This window comes from Calonectris borealis, chromosome 14 (genome assembly GCF_964195595.1).
Source record: "Calonectris borealis chromosome 14, bCalBor7.hap1.2, whole genome shotgun sequence".
Classification (NCBI taxonomy): Eukaryota; Metazoa; Chordata; class Aves; order Procellariiformes; family Procellariidae; genus Calonectris; species Calonectris borealis.
Genome location: NC_134325.1, coordinates 3,136,207 through 3,152,333, shown reverse-complemented (window position 1 = coordinate 3,152,333; position 16,127 = coordinate 3,136,207). Strand labels below are relative to the sequence as shown.

Genomic DNA, 16,127 nt, shown 5'->3' with positions numbered 1-16,127 from the left:
ATTTACTGTTGCTTGTTCCTTGAAGAGCCTCCCCGTCTTCTGCAACCAATCTCCTGAGTTACCTACACTTTTCCTAACCGTTCCAGACTTAAAGGAAAATCAATTCTGATAGCTCAGTACTTTGGCTAACGCAATTTAAGCCAGGATGAAGTCAGCAAGGCTGCTTTGTGGCATTTCCTGAAGGTAACAACTACAGCTCTTTTATTACTACCACCTGCTATTACAGCTTGAGACTTTTTGTAGGGTTTGTCCTGACATAATTAACTGGAGAGCTCTGCACTCTTCGTCAATAATAGACTTATTTCAACCGTTTTGCAGCTCATGTAGATATGTAAGAACAGATAAAGATGCAGCAACAGAGATACACCAAATCTTGACAGAGAATCCCCCTGAAAATGAAAAGCACGCTCCTACAAATCCTGACCATCTTGACACATTCTCTCTTCTATTCTTACAAATTCAAGAAGTTGTATTAAGAGCTCATTATACAGTTCTATTTTATCAGCCATGAAAATAGCTGCTCAGCAGCAATAGATGACCAGGTGCTATCTAGTGAGATACTTAAAGTTCTTCCCTTGCAACATCAAGATAAAAAATCTGAAACTTCAAAAATGTCAGTGAATTGTAATGACTAAAAAGGAAAAAAAAGTAAGATCGGTTAAGGTGAATTAAAGCATCATACTGAGATTACTTCAAGGTATTTTGATTCTGGCCATTAAAAAATTATCAGGATATTTTTTGAAACAAAAATCCTTTATAATTTTCAATATTTTAAACAAAAATAATGTGCAGAATCTAACTCTGATTGTACATTGTGCAAGTGCTTTTGTCAAAATAAAACATTTAAGTGAAGTAATTAGGTTTACTAATAAATGTACATGGACATAAAAATTTGACTTCAGGCTTCTTATTTTTATAATTGTAGGTGATCATCTGAACTATTATAGATATAAAAAACTTAACACACATTAAATCTATTCTCATATACAGTATTCAATCTGCACACAGTATATGCTTATATGAACATAAACTGTATTTTCCTACATTATACTATGGAAATTAATAACAAATGCCAAGCCCGTCTGCCTTCAGCTGGACATCCAATTGTGTGTTTAGGAGTATTACATTACCTCTGCAAATCAGAATAAATTCCACAGAGAATTGAAACTTTGATTGAAAGAAGGATAAGTTACAAGATACCACATTTTGAATACTAAAGAAAGTATTACTGAGCCAGATGGAAACTAATTTAAACTTTGTACTACTGGCTCAGTTTTATATTCCCAAGTGTACCAAATTAAAATGTAGCTCAATACTTGCATGAAACAAAATTGTTGCATTCAAATCTTCTCTTGATAAAACACCGCAGTTAATGTATGCATATACCTACTGAAACACACATATACGTACAGCAGAAAAAACAAACACCTCCCAAACCCAGCCATATTTTGATCCTGTGAAGGACAACATATTTGACACTCTCTGTATCCTGGAGCTGTAACCCTGCACATCCTTTCCCATCAAAAAATGTGCTGCAATACCACAACACAGCAAAGAGCATTTATGGAGACAAGTTTTTGACGCTTGTCTATGCTCTCCTGTGCAGGGCACCAGCATTTCAAAGCAGCAGTGAAACATTCCTCATGCTTTTCCTTTGGGACTGATGTAGAAACAAGAGGAAAGGATGCAACTGAGAGATACAAAAATAGGAGAACTAAAAAAACCCATCTGTACATGATGTCAATAGAATCGCCATTAAATACAGCAGCATTTTTTGATTTTTCTTTTCTTTTTAAAGGATAGCGCAAGGAAGATGACTCACCACTAGCAACGCAAATAAAATGACTCCGCAGCTCCAGACGTCTGCTTTCCTTCCATCATATTTTTCTCCCTGCACAGCAATGACACAGAGGTTCAAAACACTGCTCACCAGTAAATGAATTAATTATCCTTGAAGAGCAAGAGAGGGGAGAATGGGAAACCCCACACTTCAATTCAGCCACCTGCTTCCCAAAGTGGCCTTCCCAACTAGGAGGCCATGACAGAGCCCATTAACTGAATTTTTACGCACATCGGTTTACAGTCTTATCTGGGATCTGCGAGAACAGGCTCAGAAGTGGGGAGTGGGGCAGGAATGGTCGACAACTCACAAATGATCAGACCTGGCACTTAAACAGTGTCAGAGGTGCATTAAGGACATCAGGAAGGTGTTTTTCTCTTCCTCGGTTCTTCAGGGAGCTTGTCACCAGTCACATTATTTGTGAACTCATAGTATTGTCTGGACAGTCTCTTCTGTACGCTTCCTGCTTGGCTTTACATTAAAGGTATGCTTTAAAAGAGGGGAATCTTGGCCACTGTAATCTGGGATACTTATTTTCAGAGGACAAAGGGAGAGTAGAGGGAAAGGATAGTTCCTTTCCACCATCTTTCAAGATACCACCACTGACAGCCAACCCCAAAATGACAGCGACATCAGAGACAGGAAAGCGTAGGGGACTGCATCCCCGGGGTGGAAAGATCAAGTTAAACAAGGCTACTGTACTTCTGTCTGACCGCATGGCCTGAAGGGTACTGTGAGAATAACACACGATCATTTCCCCCATACAGTCAGTGTGGCTTGATTCCGGGCTGAGCAAACAAACAAAACTGTAGTCACGTTCCTTGCGTCCTTTCCAATGCTGTCTGCCTTGGACAGATTTCCTGTACAGAGGGTCTATCTGCACACTTGTGATGAGTGACACTTTAAAAAACACATTTATACACACTAATGTTAACCAACTTACCCGGATGACTTCAGGGCAAGCATAATGTGGTGATCTGAAACACAAAATACAGTCAAATGAGCATGTAACAGCCTGGTATTTATGGATTAAGTGCATTTCCATTTTGTTTAGCAGAATCATGATTGGCTCGCTCATACAGAATGCAAGTGTGCAAAACCAGCACTTTTTTCCTTACCTCGGTGAGAACACATTTCTAAGAAACTCAGAAAATGGTCAAGAACTAGCATAATTCAAAATTCTGTGGCCCTACTATGAATTTCTTGAAAGTGAGGGAGAAGACCAGGCATATTCTGTGACTCTATAGAATTCCAGCCCTCTAATCCCACCCTTTACCTTGGTCTTGTATCTAATTAGAAGGAAGGCCCACGCTGGGTAGCCTTTTATAAGAAAAAAGACAGAACAATATTTTCAGGCCAAAGACATGCATTCCTAAACCATGTCTTGCATCTCTTCTGCTTAGATTGCTCTCAATTACTCCAGCGGTCATAAAAGCTGCCGATACATGATTTCAACATGCAATTTTTTTTTCTTCTAAAAAACTAAAAAGGATGGACAGTAGTACTATTACCTAGTGAGTTAATATATTCTTTTCGCATCGTTCTACCCATATATCTCTGGTTTGATTCCTGGCTGAGAATAGTTAATTACTTCAACTTGCCAGGTAATAATTTTAATTCCTAAAGATTATAGCCACAGCTATTTATTTTATAGCCTTCATTAAAGTAACTTGACAAGTAAAAGGGATGCAAACTGTCTGAGACCTGTGTGCAAATCATGCTATTGTTTATACTGACACCTCCCAGCAGTCCCTGAGCCTGTCTTCATTTGTGCATTTGTTTCTTGTGACAAACGCAATCATGGCTGGGCAATACCTGTCTCACAAAGTAATGAGCAAAACAGAAGCACAGTGAGGTTAGCTTTGTGCTAGGATGCTATATTAATGCCCAGTGAGACAGCCCATTAATTGAATTTCTATACACACTACACTTATCTTATGGCAAAATATCCTCCCGTGGGCATGGAACGCCCTGATTTGGTATCACAGCTTTTGGCAGACCATGATAATAAACTCAGGGTACACTTGGGACTGCAGCTACCTTGACAGCAAAGCTTAAGCGAGGAGAGAGAAATGCATTTGGTCCCTCACAAATTTTAGGAGAGGTGGAATTTAGAAGTTTAGTACAATATTAATCCCCCCTACCCCTCCATTTAAAAGGTTATCACAGGTATTCTAAACATGTCTATCTGCCCAGTAGTGGTCCCAAGTGTCTAAATTTAGACTGGATTTTAAAAACCTCGATTCGAGAGTCAAAACAGATCATGCAAACCAGAGCCTTCCCTCAGAGAGGTGGCCGGAGTTGGCCCTTGGGAGTCCAAAAAGAATGGATTTGTGCCTAGTGGGTAGGACAGACTACCTGGGCTCTCCTGGCAGCTCTGTCCCTGGCAGCCATATAGACATGGACAAGCTTACTTAACGTTTTTAACAGCTGCAGCTGGCCACAGTGTGAAAAAGGTGACCAGGACCTCACTGCGAGTCTACTCTTCTGACTAAAACAAGGGCAATGCCACCATCACAGAAGTTTGTGTGACTGAATTCACTGGGATTTGTACGAGGCTTTAACCTTCTAGGGCAAAAGTTCTATAGTAACAAAAGAGCGTGATGGCAACAATAATGAAATAAAGCTAAAGCAGTCAGTAATGTTAATAAAATTGTTGCTTCTTGACTAAGCAGGGGCTGATTTGGGGGACTTGCACTGGCCACTGCGGGAGAGAAAGTGAGGCCAGAGCGAGACACTGAATTGCTTAATGTTATGTATGTGTTCCCAATCCTCCAACGTATATTGTTCCCTGTGAATTTGCTTCTTTATAGCAATCCAACAGCTACTCTACACCTGGTCTTTTTAGTACCCCAAAGCCTTAACCACTAAACAGTCATGTCACTGGACTAATGCATGATTTTACAAGCTTTTTGAAGACAAGTTAAATTATTCTTGTGAAAATGCTTGACTAGTGATGTTGTCTCTTTTTCATATTATAAAACCAGTGTGTAGCGTACAGGCCATCCTTAAGGTAGGCACAAATCAGAATTAAGGAGCAGCACCAGAACTGGGACTGCAACCCAGCACCAGGCAAGCACAGCCAGCTGTCACCAGTGCTAGACGGCTCAGACAGAACAGCGAAAGAGGGCAGTATGGGAAGCGTAGGGAAGGTAGTAATGCAACTATAATTTGGACAAAAAACATAGTAGCAAAAAGCGTATAGGAATTACATCAGATCACGGCCATTCACTCAGTTTAGTCATCTCAGAATAGAAAGGCCAGTTCTAACATGTTCTATGTAACTGAGTCACATTAGGTTTATTGGAAAACATATCGGGGGGTAACAAAGGAGTGAGGACACAATCTAGGTAACTTGAGCTCCTGTCACTCAGGGTGTCTGAGTTTCTGCATGCATTTTAGCTTCTGTCAGGTACGATGCTACCATTGCCTTTCCTACAGAAGGGGAGTCACGAAGACACACAGTACATTAAATGGCTGCTACAGGTGGTATCTATGGCTGAGCTAGAAACTTAAGCCAGACCTCTCAAATCCTGCATGGTATCCTATACAGTTCAGCATCATCCTTCAGCACACTACTTTTTGGGTGCCCATGCCACCTGAGGTGCACTGGAAGAATCAGGATCTTAATTTGCAGAGTGCTTCTGAGTTTTTATTTGTATACGATGACTCCAACAAAGATTTCAGAACTCTTAATTGTGGATGCTGAGCAATGCAACCACCTTGACAGCTTCCTGTGCTAACATCCTTGAAAAGAAGAATGTAAGTGTTGCGAAGAACCCAAGATAGGTACGTATCTATTTATTGTCCCACTAGCAAATGCACTTAAAGCATTTACCTTCCTGAGGTCAGCTGGAGTGCAGTGGAATCTGCTAGGTGTCTTACAAGGCACCACTGAAATTCTGCCAAAATCTAGGAGAATGGGTGGAGAAAATGCTATAATAAATCCTTTGAATAAGTTGGATTGATTCGATCATTCAACAGCTGCACTGCAACTGCCCAGGGAGCACAGGTTTCTGGCATAGCCATTCTGAATTCTTGCCAGCACACACTAGCTAGATATCTGCAGCATTATCTTGACTAACAGCTCTAAAAGGAATCCTCCAGCCTGCCAGAATCCATAGAAAACTCATTTCCATGCTGCCAATCACAGAGCAACTTCAACTGCTTTAAAAGAGAAAACTCAAATTTAATCAAAAATCTATTTATCTTTCTACAGAGTCATGAATATTTCTTTGGCTCTTATCGCTAATTATTCAATATACGTGTGTCAAGAGCAACATTCCCTGTCTCTTCCCCTAGGCCATCTCCTCATCGTTCAGCTACATCTCTGCGCAGCAAAAGCCACAATCTGCCCTTGATAACAAATAAGTGTATCGCTCAGCAAGATCAAGAAGCAGTTGCTGCCTGCGGGTACTGCTGCAAAAAAAGCACCGATGTTGGCAGTGTTTATTTCAAGGGCGATGTGGATTTTCCCAGGCTAGTCTGCTTGGGGCAGAAGGGCTCTCTGAATGGTCATTCACAGCTATGACTCTAGGACACAGTAATCTTAAGCATCTTGGGGGACCTTAGCAAAGCATTTATCTGGGATTTCAACCAGAGGAAATAAGCAGAGTGCAGTGGTGAAATCCAGGACAGCCCTGGACAGGTAAGTCAGGCATTCAGAAAGAAATGTGTATATCCTTGATGTATCTATCCTGAATTTCATCTGAGAAACTAGAAAAGTAGTTCTTGATCTGTGCACACCAAGATACAGCGCAGCTACAGTAGGTCTGAGACAACCAGGGCCATATCTTCAGTGCAGGTGTGATGTGCCTGTGACCTCCAGGTCTCATTATGTAGGTAAGAGAGACCTGCACTGTGCACACACAAATCGACTGCCCATGTATGGTTTATCTGGGAATATACAGTAACGGCTTTTCCAGAGAAGCAGAGGAAAGCTGTATGATCCTACTCCACAGTGTGACAAATCATGTGTTACACTGCCTGATGGGTTCCCAGGTCCCATCAAAGATGAGTGTCCATGCCTGGGTCCTTTGGTCCCATGCCTTAAGATGGTATTTGGGGAAGAAGAAAAGCTTCTTTGAGTGCCATTCTTTAGGCCTCACAGCTGGAGGCCGAGTTTCTGCAGAGAGGGAGGAACAAGAAGTCTCCTTCCCTCTGTTTTTCTTATGTGTGAAGTTACCTTGATACAGGAGGCTGTACAGGTGCACATGTCCTCCCACGTCTCGCTGTTTTTGCTGTTGCTCAGATGCCAGACTCCCTTCTTCCCCGCCTATTAATCACCATCTCCAAGCTGGCTTTCAGAGACAGAAGCTACCCCCTAGTGCAAGAGGCTGCCTGTGCTTTCCCCCAACGCTGCGAAGGGCTGCGGAGAAGGGGAACGCCAGAGGAGTAGCAAAATAGATAAAGGGAATTCTTCAGGAGAAGGACATACGTTAGAGCATCTTGAGTGGAGAAAGCGAATCGCACAGAAAAGTAAGACAGGGAGAGACTGAAGAAATGGTTCCAGTAGCAGCAGGTAGTTAAGACTGCAGTGAAGGCAGTAGCTGTAGGTAAGGCTGTAATTAAGGTAGTAGCTTAGTTAAGGCTGAGTGCTATTTTGCCATTAAAACTTCAACTCAGTCATTTAGCTTTATATGAGAAAACTCAGCATCTAGTCCTCGGCCGTCTTACAGCTGTTTACTCCTTGAGCGCAATGACATTTTTGGGGAATCTGCAAATCAGTTCATTAATTAATATATCAGTTCAAATTATTAAGACTTGGAACCTTCAAGAGATCTTAACTTAAAAAGTGAAACAGACCCCCGTATTAAAAGGGCATAAAGATTGCTAAGTTAAGTATTGAAAAGTTAAGAATTGCTAAAGTAAAGCTTGAAGAGGTTATACTGTACTCCGCGGGTAAGTCAGGGTGGAGCGGTGGATCTGTTGCTGTCCCCAGTGCCTGTTTTACTTGTGGCCGAAGTTGGAAAGTCTGTAGCAATATGAGGGAAGTTTAGTGCCATGAAGGACAAGCTTGTGGTAGAGGCAGCTGATTGCCATACCGGAGAATCAAACTCTCTCTGTGCCCCAGCCACAGAATCCTTCCGCGAAAGAAGATAAACAGGTGCCTTAAACGGAGACGTCCACAGGTACTTCTGAGTTGCAGGTTGCCCAGTTTTCAAAATCACAGTGCGACACATCCGAAGTTTGACTTACAGTATTTATAGGCACGTGGAGCCGCAGCTGCAGTCGGCAGGCACTCTGCTCTCCAAGTAAAGGACTGTTACCAAGCACTGCGTATTCTGAGATATTAGGCCCCAGAGTATCCAAACTGCACACTCAAAACTGGTTGATAATTTTGAGTTTTATTTTGCAGAATCACGTGTCCTCATATAAATGGAGATAACCAGATCAATGTGGCAAACATAATATGAAAACAGTATAATTAATATTTGTAAACCTAAGATACTACGATGAAAATCCTACCTAGCATTCATAGCAAGGCTTGAATGCAGTGAGCAGAAATTATGAATGGATCCATAAAATGAATGATGAGGAAAAATCAAACATTAAATAGCTGTTTATTCAAAAAAACACACCATCCAAACACCAAATGAGGCAAAGATTTGTTGGAAAAAACCTGTACAAGCTCGTAATTAATGGCCATATCCTAATGTGCATGGGCTAAGTTATGTTATACTGGCAATCTGAAGAATAGCCCATCTTAAATTCTCAGTGCTTGATCTTGCAGACTTAAAGCTCTTTTAACACACCTTGGGATGTATTATAGGCTAGGCTGGTATTAATGGTTATTAGTAAGGTAGCCTGGTATTTCCCTTTATAATCCTCATTTTAAGTTGCTTATGACTTACCATCAATTTAACAACCTAACAACAATTTTCCTTGCTTTTCGTCTGCTGGAGACTGGTTTCATGTTTGTGTGTGCATGCATGTTGTGTACGGGCCAAAACATTTCCACTATCTAAGTCTAATCTAAATCAAATGTGTTTCCCCATAAAAAAAGAAAATTTCTAGTATCTTCAACTGCGAAGGGAAAACTTGAATATTTGTTTGCGTTCTCTAGAAAAAGTTACTCAAACTGCCACTAGAAAACTGCAGTTTGCAATTACTAGCAGAAACTCTCTAGAGCGTCAGGATCAAAATTCTACCTGTACTGGTAACACTTCACAGAACAATTTTTCTATCTGATACTATGAGCTGCTGTGGCTGGGGTTATCACAAGGTACCAAACTTTAAAATAAAGTGAATGCAAAACCAACAGGAAATAGATCTAGGACTGACAGCACCTGACTGGGACAACCAGACAGGGGAAACTAGAGCTGGAACCTAGTGGAAAAGAGAAAAGGATCTGGGATTTGGGGCCAAATACGGAGCAGAAATGACTGGGAGAAGTCAGCAAGACTAGAGTGCAAATCAGAGAAGGAGATGGGAATCATAGAATAGTTTGGGTTGGAAGGGACCTTTAAAGGTCATCTAGTCCAACCCCCTGCCGTGGGCAGGGACATCTTCAACTAGATCAGGTTGCTCAGAGCCCCGTCTGGAATGGAGTGCTGGGAATGGAATCTCTTGATGAGATGGGGTAAAAAGTACTAATTCTGGCATTTCCAATTTTAAGACCCTAAATTTGCAACCCTAACAATAACTGGATGTAGGACACTTGCATATGTTTTAGACAACACGCACACATTTATTATAAAGGGGAAAGAATATGTGAGGCATCACGTCTTGTCATTAAAACCAGAAATGGTGCTTGGACACCGAGGTGTGTGAATATCGCTCTTCTGAATTATCTGCTCATCACAGGTGTGCTGATACACCAAATGCAGAGGTAAGGGAATGAGAACTAGATGATCTCCGCTAGCGTTTCTAACGAACACACAGTGCATTGGTTGTTATAAATACCCTGATCTCAAAAAGAGCCAGTAATCAGTCCTAATGAGAATATGCGCTTTTTTTTTGATAGGTCCTGGCAATCTGTGGGTCTGCAAAGTGTTGCTAGGAATTGCTAGGGAGAGCTGAGAGCAGAGGAATTGACTGTCCTGGGGATGGAAGTTGCTGTTTTCCTCCATTATGCCACCGACAGGCACAAGGCTTTCTTCTCACTCTCAATAAAATCATAATCAGCATCGCTCTTCCCACACAGCTTTCTGGATCAGGCCAGGGGTTCCCTATGGAGAGACCAACATGGGGGAACTGTTGCACACAGTCAGTTAATTGTGGGGCTGTCCGCAGTGGTGTCAGTCTCCATACCGGCTGCCTCTGCAGAGATCGGGTCTGGTGCTGGAGCGAGCTACATTTACATGTCAGCTCTGTCCTAGCTCTTGGTTGGGACAGAGAGATTTGGAGGCAGGCAGCACAGAGACTAGCACTGCTGTGGGTTCTTGGCCACCTGGCAGCTTGCAGCAGTCTCCATCCACTTGGACTCAGTGTTTTGAAGCTGTGATGAGTGAAACGGAGAGAAGTCAAGAGATGGCAAAAATTTACTTTCCCAGGTTTCTGTAAGCAGCAATGGGGAATTAGGAAGGATCTTTACAAGCTCCCAAGAACTATATCTCAAGAGTATCCTCTTTCAATCCTTCATTTTAGCCATAAGCCCTCTTAGTTCAAGAAAAGGGAACAAGGTCCAGGGAATGCCCCAACCCTTCCTATTTTTCCAAGACTCCTATCGAAATGACTGCAATTTATGTTCAGAGCAACTTGGGCACTGCAGTGACTTGCTAAGATGGAGAACTGAAGCAGAGAAAGGTAATGCATCTTGTCCAAGACCACCCTGAACGCCTTCAGCAGAGACAGAAATCAAACTCAGATCACCTGGGTCTCAGTCCTGAGGTTTAACCATAAGGCACTCACTCTTCTTGCCTAGTGACAATTCAGGATGAATTGGACAATATCTACCATTCTGAAACATTGCGAGGCAGCACGCTGGGAAGAATCGCTGTGAAAAGAGACAGGGGAGTGTCTCTGCATGCCACTGCCTGGATGGGTAAAGAGGAGGAAGAGCCGATGAGATCTGAAATAATAGAAGCAGCATCCTACCACATCTTCTGCTTTCTTCCTTGTCTGCTGTTTGCTCACAGACCTCCCGTGCTCCTGGAGGAATGCAGAGACTCGCTGTGTTACTTTGGCATTTCAAGGACCATCTCTCCATGAGACTGCCTTGCTGTGTAATTTCTACAGTAAGCAGAATTATTCCCTACACACAGCTCCTCTTCCCCTCAAGGGTCTAAAGACACATTGAAAACTATGGCTTATTCCTCTGTGCTGTGTACATGCAGGATTTGCACAATATACACTTCCAGTAATGGGGATTCATTACAATCAAGGCCCAATGTGCAGTCTGTCAGTGACAGATTATGTCAATGAAACAGTGAGTCCATCCTTACCTCCCTCTCCTACCCAAACACAACTGGATTGAAGTTTCATTGTTTTCTCCAGGTAGGCATCAGTGCTACAGAAAACCATGCAGATCTAAGGAGTAGCTCCCAGAAAACACTGACTCCGAGGTATGCACACAGCATACTTCAGGCTACGTGATTTTCTTCAAGAGGCCCGTCAAGGCTCTGTGGTGACCTAAAGCCTACCCAAACTCTGGACTAAACTTAGCAGTGACAGCAAAGAATTTTTGCACTCTAACCGCTCTGCTGTTCTGACAAAGTTAGCTGCATCACACGGCTCAACCCCATCTGATCCTCCCACTCTGACTGACAGAAATACCTGGAGACTCCTTGTGTGACTGTCAATGGAAATGTTACAGTTTCATCTCATTACCAGTGTTCACAGCACAGAACACAGATAAAACCATTCTGGAAATTAACTTTTGGGTGCACGGAGGAGCATCTCATTAAAGCTCAGTATCTCAGCCATGATTCACTCTGTTTTGTTCCTTTTCATGCTGGCTGAAAGTACCAACTACCAGGGTAGGTAAAACTGTTGCCTTGAAAAGCTCTGGGGTTGGTTACTGTGTGTGCTCCAAGGGAAAGGGAGTCATAACTGGATTGCCTTTCTTTGTGAACAGTGTGGCATATTGTTATATATTCTTTCCTTCCTTCCTCCCTTCACCCCCCAAACCAGAGAGATCACAAGACACCAGTATCCATGCTGGGCTCCATGCCAGGAGAATTAATGAAGTGGTGTAATAGCTCACACGGAGGCCTAGTGATTGGCACCACACTTAAAATGCATCTGCAAGGCAGGAGATCATAGCGTTGCTGCTGTGTTCTGTTTATTACAGGCACGTCTCTTCCGTTCCATTGATTTCTTTATTAGCGCGTTTTAAGGCCGCAATGTGGGGGCTGGCTCTGCTTGAAGCATGGAGGTTCGAATACCAGCACAGCTTATGGGAAGGAGGTCTCCCTTTGAGACTCTAGACCTCAGATGACAGAGCCCGGTCCTAACAAGAACAGGAACCCTACCGAGAGGCTCTTGAGGAGTTTGAAAAATCCTGCAGGGCAATGTGAGACTGGGTTGGTTTTTACACCTCTGATTTTTTTCATGGAAGGAAGGGGGAAAAATTTATCTAAAGAGTATAGAGGCTTTGTTGTATAGAGGCTCCTTTGCTGCAGGGAGCACTTCATTTCCTAATCTAGAGGGGAGGTTTGAAAGCAGCTGCAAGCAACAGATGTGCAGACTCATAGCTCCTTGCTTTTCATCTGTGCTGTTAAGAGGTCAAATCTTGACTTGACACAGACAGGAAGGAACCCCCAGACAGGGTGGGTCTCAGTGTACTCATCAACCAGCATTCGATCACATCATGAACTTCAAATAACTTTGCAATCCACTATTCATGACTTGGAAAGCAGAGCCGTACAGATCAGACTGAGAGGCAGTGGCTGGGCTGTACAGGGAACCACTATGGTTCCACGTCTACCCTGAATTGCCTTGGCTGAGAGCACAGACTGAAAAAACACGGACGGTAACCAGCTGAGGACGGGGCTGGGCTGGAGTCATCAGATGCACACTACCAAAGGCCAGGACGGTCTATACGGAAGGAGGTGGAAATCTGCTGGTACTGTCTGCAACTCCAGTTGCTGAGCTCGCTGTTAGAACAAATCCAGACACAGCTAAAAGCCGGCATAGTGGTGCCAGGCTGCAGCAGCTCGATGCAGCTGCTGCCCTTGCCACAGCTCACTGCGGCAGCCCCCTGCACAGTCAACACGGCACCAAGCCACAGCTATGGGGGGGTGGGGGGGAATGGTCCAGCGGTGCCCCTAGAGGCAACGGTGATGAGGGGGCATTGCCCCCAGAGAGCACGTCCTGTCCCCGGCCAGGCACCCGGGCTTTGCTCAGCTGTTGGGCTTACTGCTGGCTGCCTTGGAAATTCCTAAAAAGCTCTTGCTGGCAACTGAATTGCCATGGAAATGTTTTTAGATTGCCCCTGCAATACTCCTCCAAGCGGTCTCCTTTGTACCTGCATTCATGCCCTGCTTATAACTGCAAAGGACCCTGCTGCCTCCCTGTCAATCCTGCTCGTGAGCCAAAACGAAGCAGTGTGGAGCATGAACAGGAAGACCTGCAAGCAGGCAGCCTAGTCAGGACATGCAAATTCCATTTCAGAACTCCTAGATTCATTTTTTTTCACCCCCTAATATTTTTAAAGCCTCTTCTTAAAACACCCCACACCACTGCTTTCAGTTCCCAAAAATCACACAGCCAGTGAAAGCAAACACACACCAGTGTATGCAGATGAACCCAAACCTGAAAGCCTTGATTTTCATATCCATATGTGAGGCCTGCTTTTCACTGTAATGCACTTGAAAAAACCTTCTTTTAGCTATCTCATACACTATGTATATTATATCAATTTATTATCTTGCTGGGAAATAACAATGCACGGTGTAAGTTTGCAGGTGTTTATTGAAACCTTTACTATAGACAACTTTTATGTCTGGAATCTATCACTGATTTTTGCAGTATGTTCTGAGACACTCACCCACAACTGGTTTCTAACAAGCTGTCCCCAACCTGCAGCGATGCCATCCCGAAGTCTGCTATCCGGATGTTGTTCTTCTCATCGAGCAGTAGGTTTTCTGGTTTTAAGTCCCTGTGGCTGTAAAGAGAGGATCAAAATATGAGTTAAATTATCCACGACAGCTTTCCCACTCCAGAACTTGTTCTTTATCCAGCATAGCATCCAACTTGTTATATTTTAATTGATTTCATTTTTTTTCCTGTCCCAGGCAGCAGAACACATATATCCAAGATCCAATCTTTGCAATACTCTAGACCCTATCCCAAATGCCCACTCCTGACGAATGCAAGGCTTGAACCTGCAGTGCCCTCACAGGAAATGAACATCTTCAACTTCCAGTGATACCAACACAGTCTGAGGGAGAGACTGAGGAAAATAGGTAGGAGGAGAATTTCAGCTTGGATTTAGGGCTGATATGCTCCATCATATGCCAGCTCCTTAAGGTAGGAGGCAACACCATCAACATATTCTGTCAACAACAGGAAACAAAATGAGTGATATCTAGAGAAAAAAACATCTTTGGTGTAAATGCTACTGCAAAAAGCCCCTATTAGGAGTTATTTACATAGGCATATGGCTTTGAAATAATTTTGGGTAATTAGCTCTGATGGAGAAATCCCATCAACGCAGCACTGCTTATAACTGAGGGTGCCAGCAGTGGAAAGGAAGAGAGAGGATTCCCTCCCTTCCATCAAAGCTCGATTCTCTTATTATTTGGCACCATGGGAAGAGCCAGGCAGCCATGATCTTCAGGATGGCAACTCCTGCTTTAAATCAAAGGTTTCATATACTGACTAATTTATTGATCTCCATTACCCACAGTCAACACCACTGTGCACCCATGTCTGCTTCGCAGTACTCAAGTGCTTTTGTACAACTATTACATTTACTTGATTTTATATCCAAAGACAAAAATCTTGCACAAAATTTGTGATGACTTTGCTTTTATTTCTTTTTATTTGCAACTCCTGAAGAGTCACAGAGGCACAGCACTTTAGGCTGACTGAAGAAGCAGTTCTTTTCTTGTTTTTGCTTATTGTGCTGGTTTTGGCTGGGACAGAGTTAATTTTCTTTATAGCAGCTCGTATGGGGCTATGTTTTGGATTTGTGCTGGGAACAGTGTTAATAACACAGGGATGTTTCGCTCCTGCTGAGTAGGGCTTACACACAGTCAAGGCCTTTTCTGCTCCTCACCCCACCCCACCAGCGAGGAAGCTGGGGGGGGGGCACAAGAAGCTGAGAGGGGACACGGCTGGGACAGCTGACCCCAACTGACCCAAGGGGTATTCCATACCATATGACGTCATGCTTAGCATATAGAGCTGGGGGAAGAAGGAGGAAGGGGGGGACGTTTGGAGTGATGGCGTTTGTCTTCCCAAGTCACCGTTAGGCGTGATGGAGCCCTGCTGTCCTGGAGATGGCTGAACTCCTGCCTGCCGGTGGGAAGTAGGGAATGAATTCCTTGTTTTGCTTTGCTTGTGTGCAGCTTTTGCTTTACCTATTGAACTGTCTTTATCTCAACCCACCAGTTTTCTCACTTTTACTCTTCCGATTCTTTCCCCCATCCCACCGGGGGGAGTGAGCGAGCCACTGTGTGGGGCTGAGTTGTTGCTGGGGTTAAACCACGAGACTCATAAGCAGGCAAAATGAGTCTTCAACGTCTGGCTAATAAAAGGTCCAAATACAAGCACTCAAACCCTGCAGGCAGAATGGCCAGCTTCGGTGCCAATCAGAAGAACAAACCTGTGGGAAGCGGCCAGCCGACAGCACGTACAAGTGTCAGGCAAACAACAGTCATTTGCAACAATGACTCACTAAAACCAGGTACCCTGACCAGAAACTGAACTCAGCAAAAGAACCAGTGTTAGGATAGTCTAGTCCAGTGACACCCATAATGGAAGGCAGCCTTATCTTCACGCCATCTCCTCTTCACTTTTTAAGACATTCCTCTAGCACTCCTCATGCACGCCAAGTGTAGTTCTACCTCTATACCACTGTAAAGAAGGACAGTCTCTCCCCTCTCAGAGAAATATGAGAGGCATGACAATGTCTTGGAAATTATCTCCTCTGATCTGAAAAGAAGTCTGGAATGATCAGCTAGAGACAACTTCTAAATAATGCAGGTCAATTCTATGCAAAACCAGAGCACACTGTAATAGGACACCTGGGGAATGTAACAGATATTTCCAAAGCAGACTTCCAGCAAAATAGTGCACATTCAAAGCAGGTACTGGTCATTTACCTTATCACTGAGTCCTAAGATTCCTTCCCCCTCACTTTTTAAAGAACATAAAATTTCGTCTCCAACCTTGTATA

At 43.4% G+C, this 16,127-nt stretch overlaps 1 protein-coding gene across 11 annotated transcripts in view; it reads right to left on the bottom strand.

Moving 5' to 3' along the window:
* BRSK2 (BR serine/threonine kinase 2) overlaps nucleotides 1-16,127 on the bottom strand; it is a 322,400-nt gene that overhangs the window by 70,312 nt on the left and 235,961 nt on the right. For all 11 annotated transcript variants that reach the window (XM_075163003.1, XM_075162999.1, XM_075162997.1 and 8 more), the window contains exons 5-7: nucleotides 13,773-13,889; nucleotides 2,784-2,817; nucleotides 1,823-1,891 (exon numbers count right to left, since the gene is read on the bottom strand). In XM_075163003.1, the coding sequence (XP_075019104.1) occupies nucleotides 1,823-1,891; nucleotides 2,784-2,817; nucleotides 13,773-13,889 (220 nt within the window). The remainder of the gene's footprint in view (nucleotides 1-1,822; nucleotides 1,892-2,783; nucleotides 2,818-13,772; nucleotides 13,890-16,127) is intronic.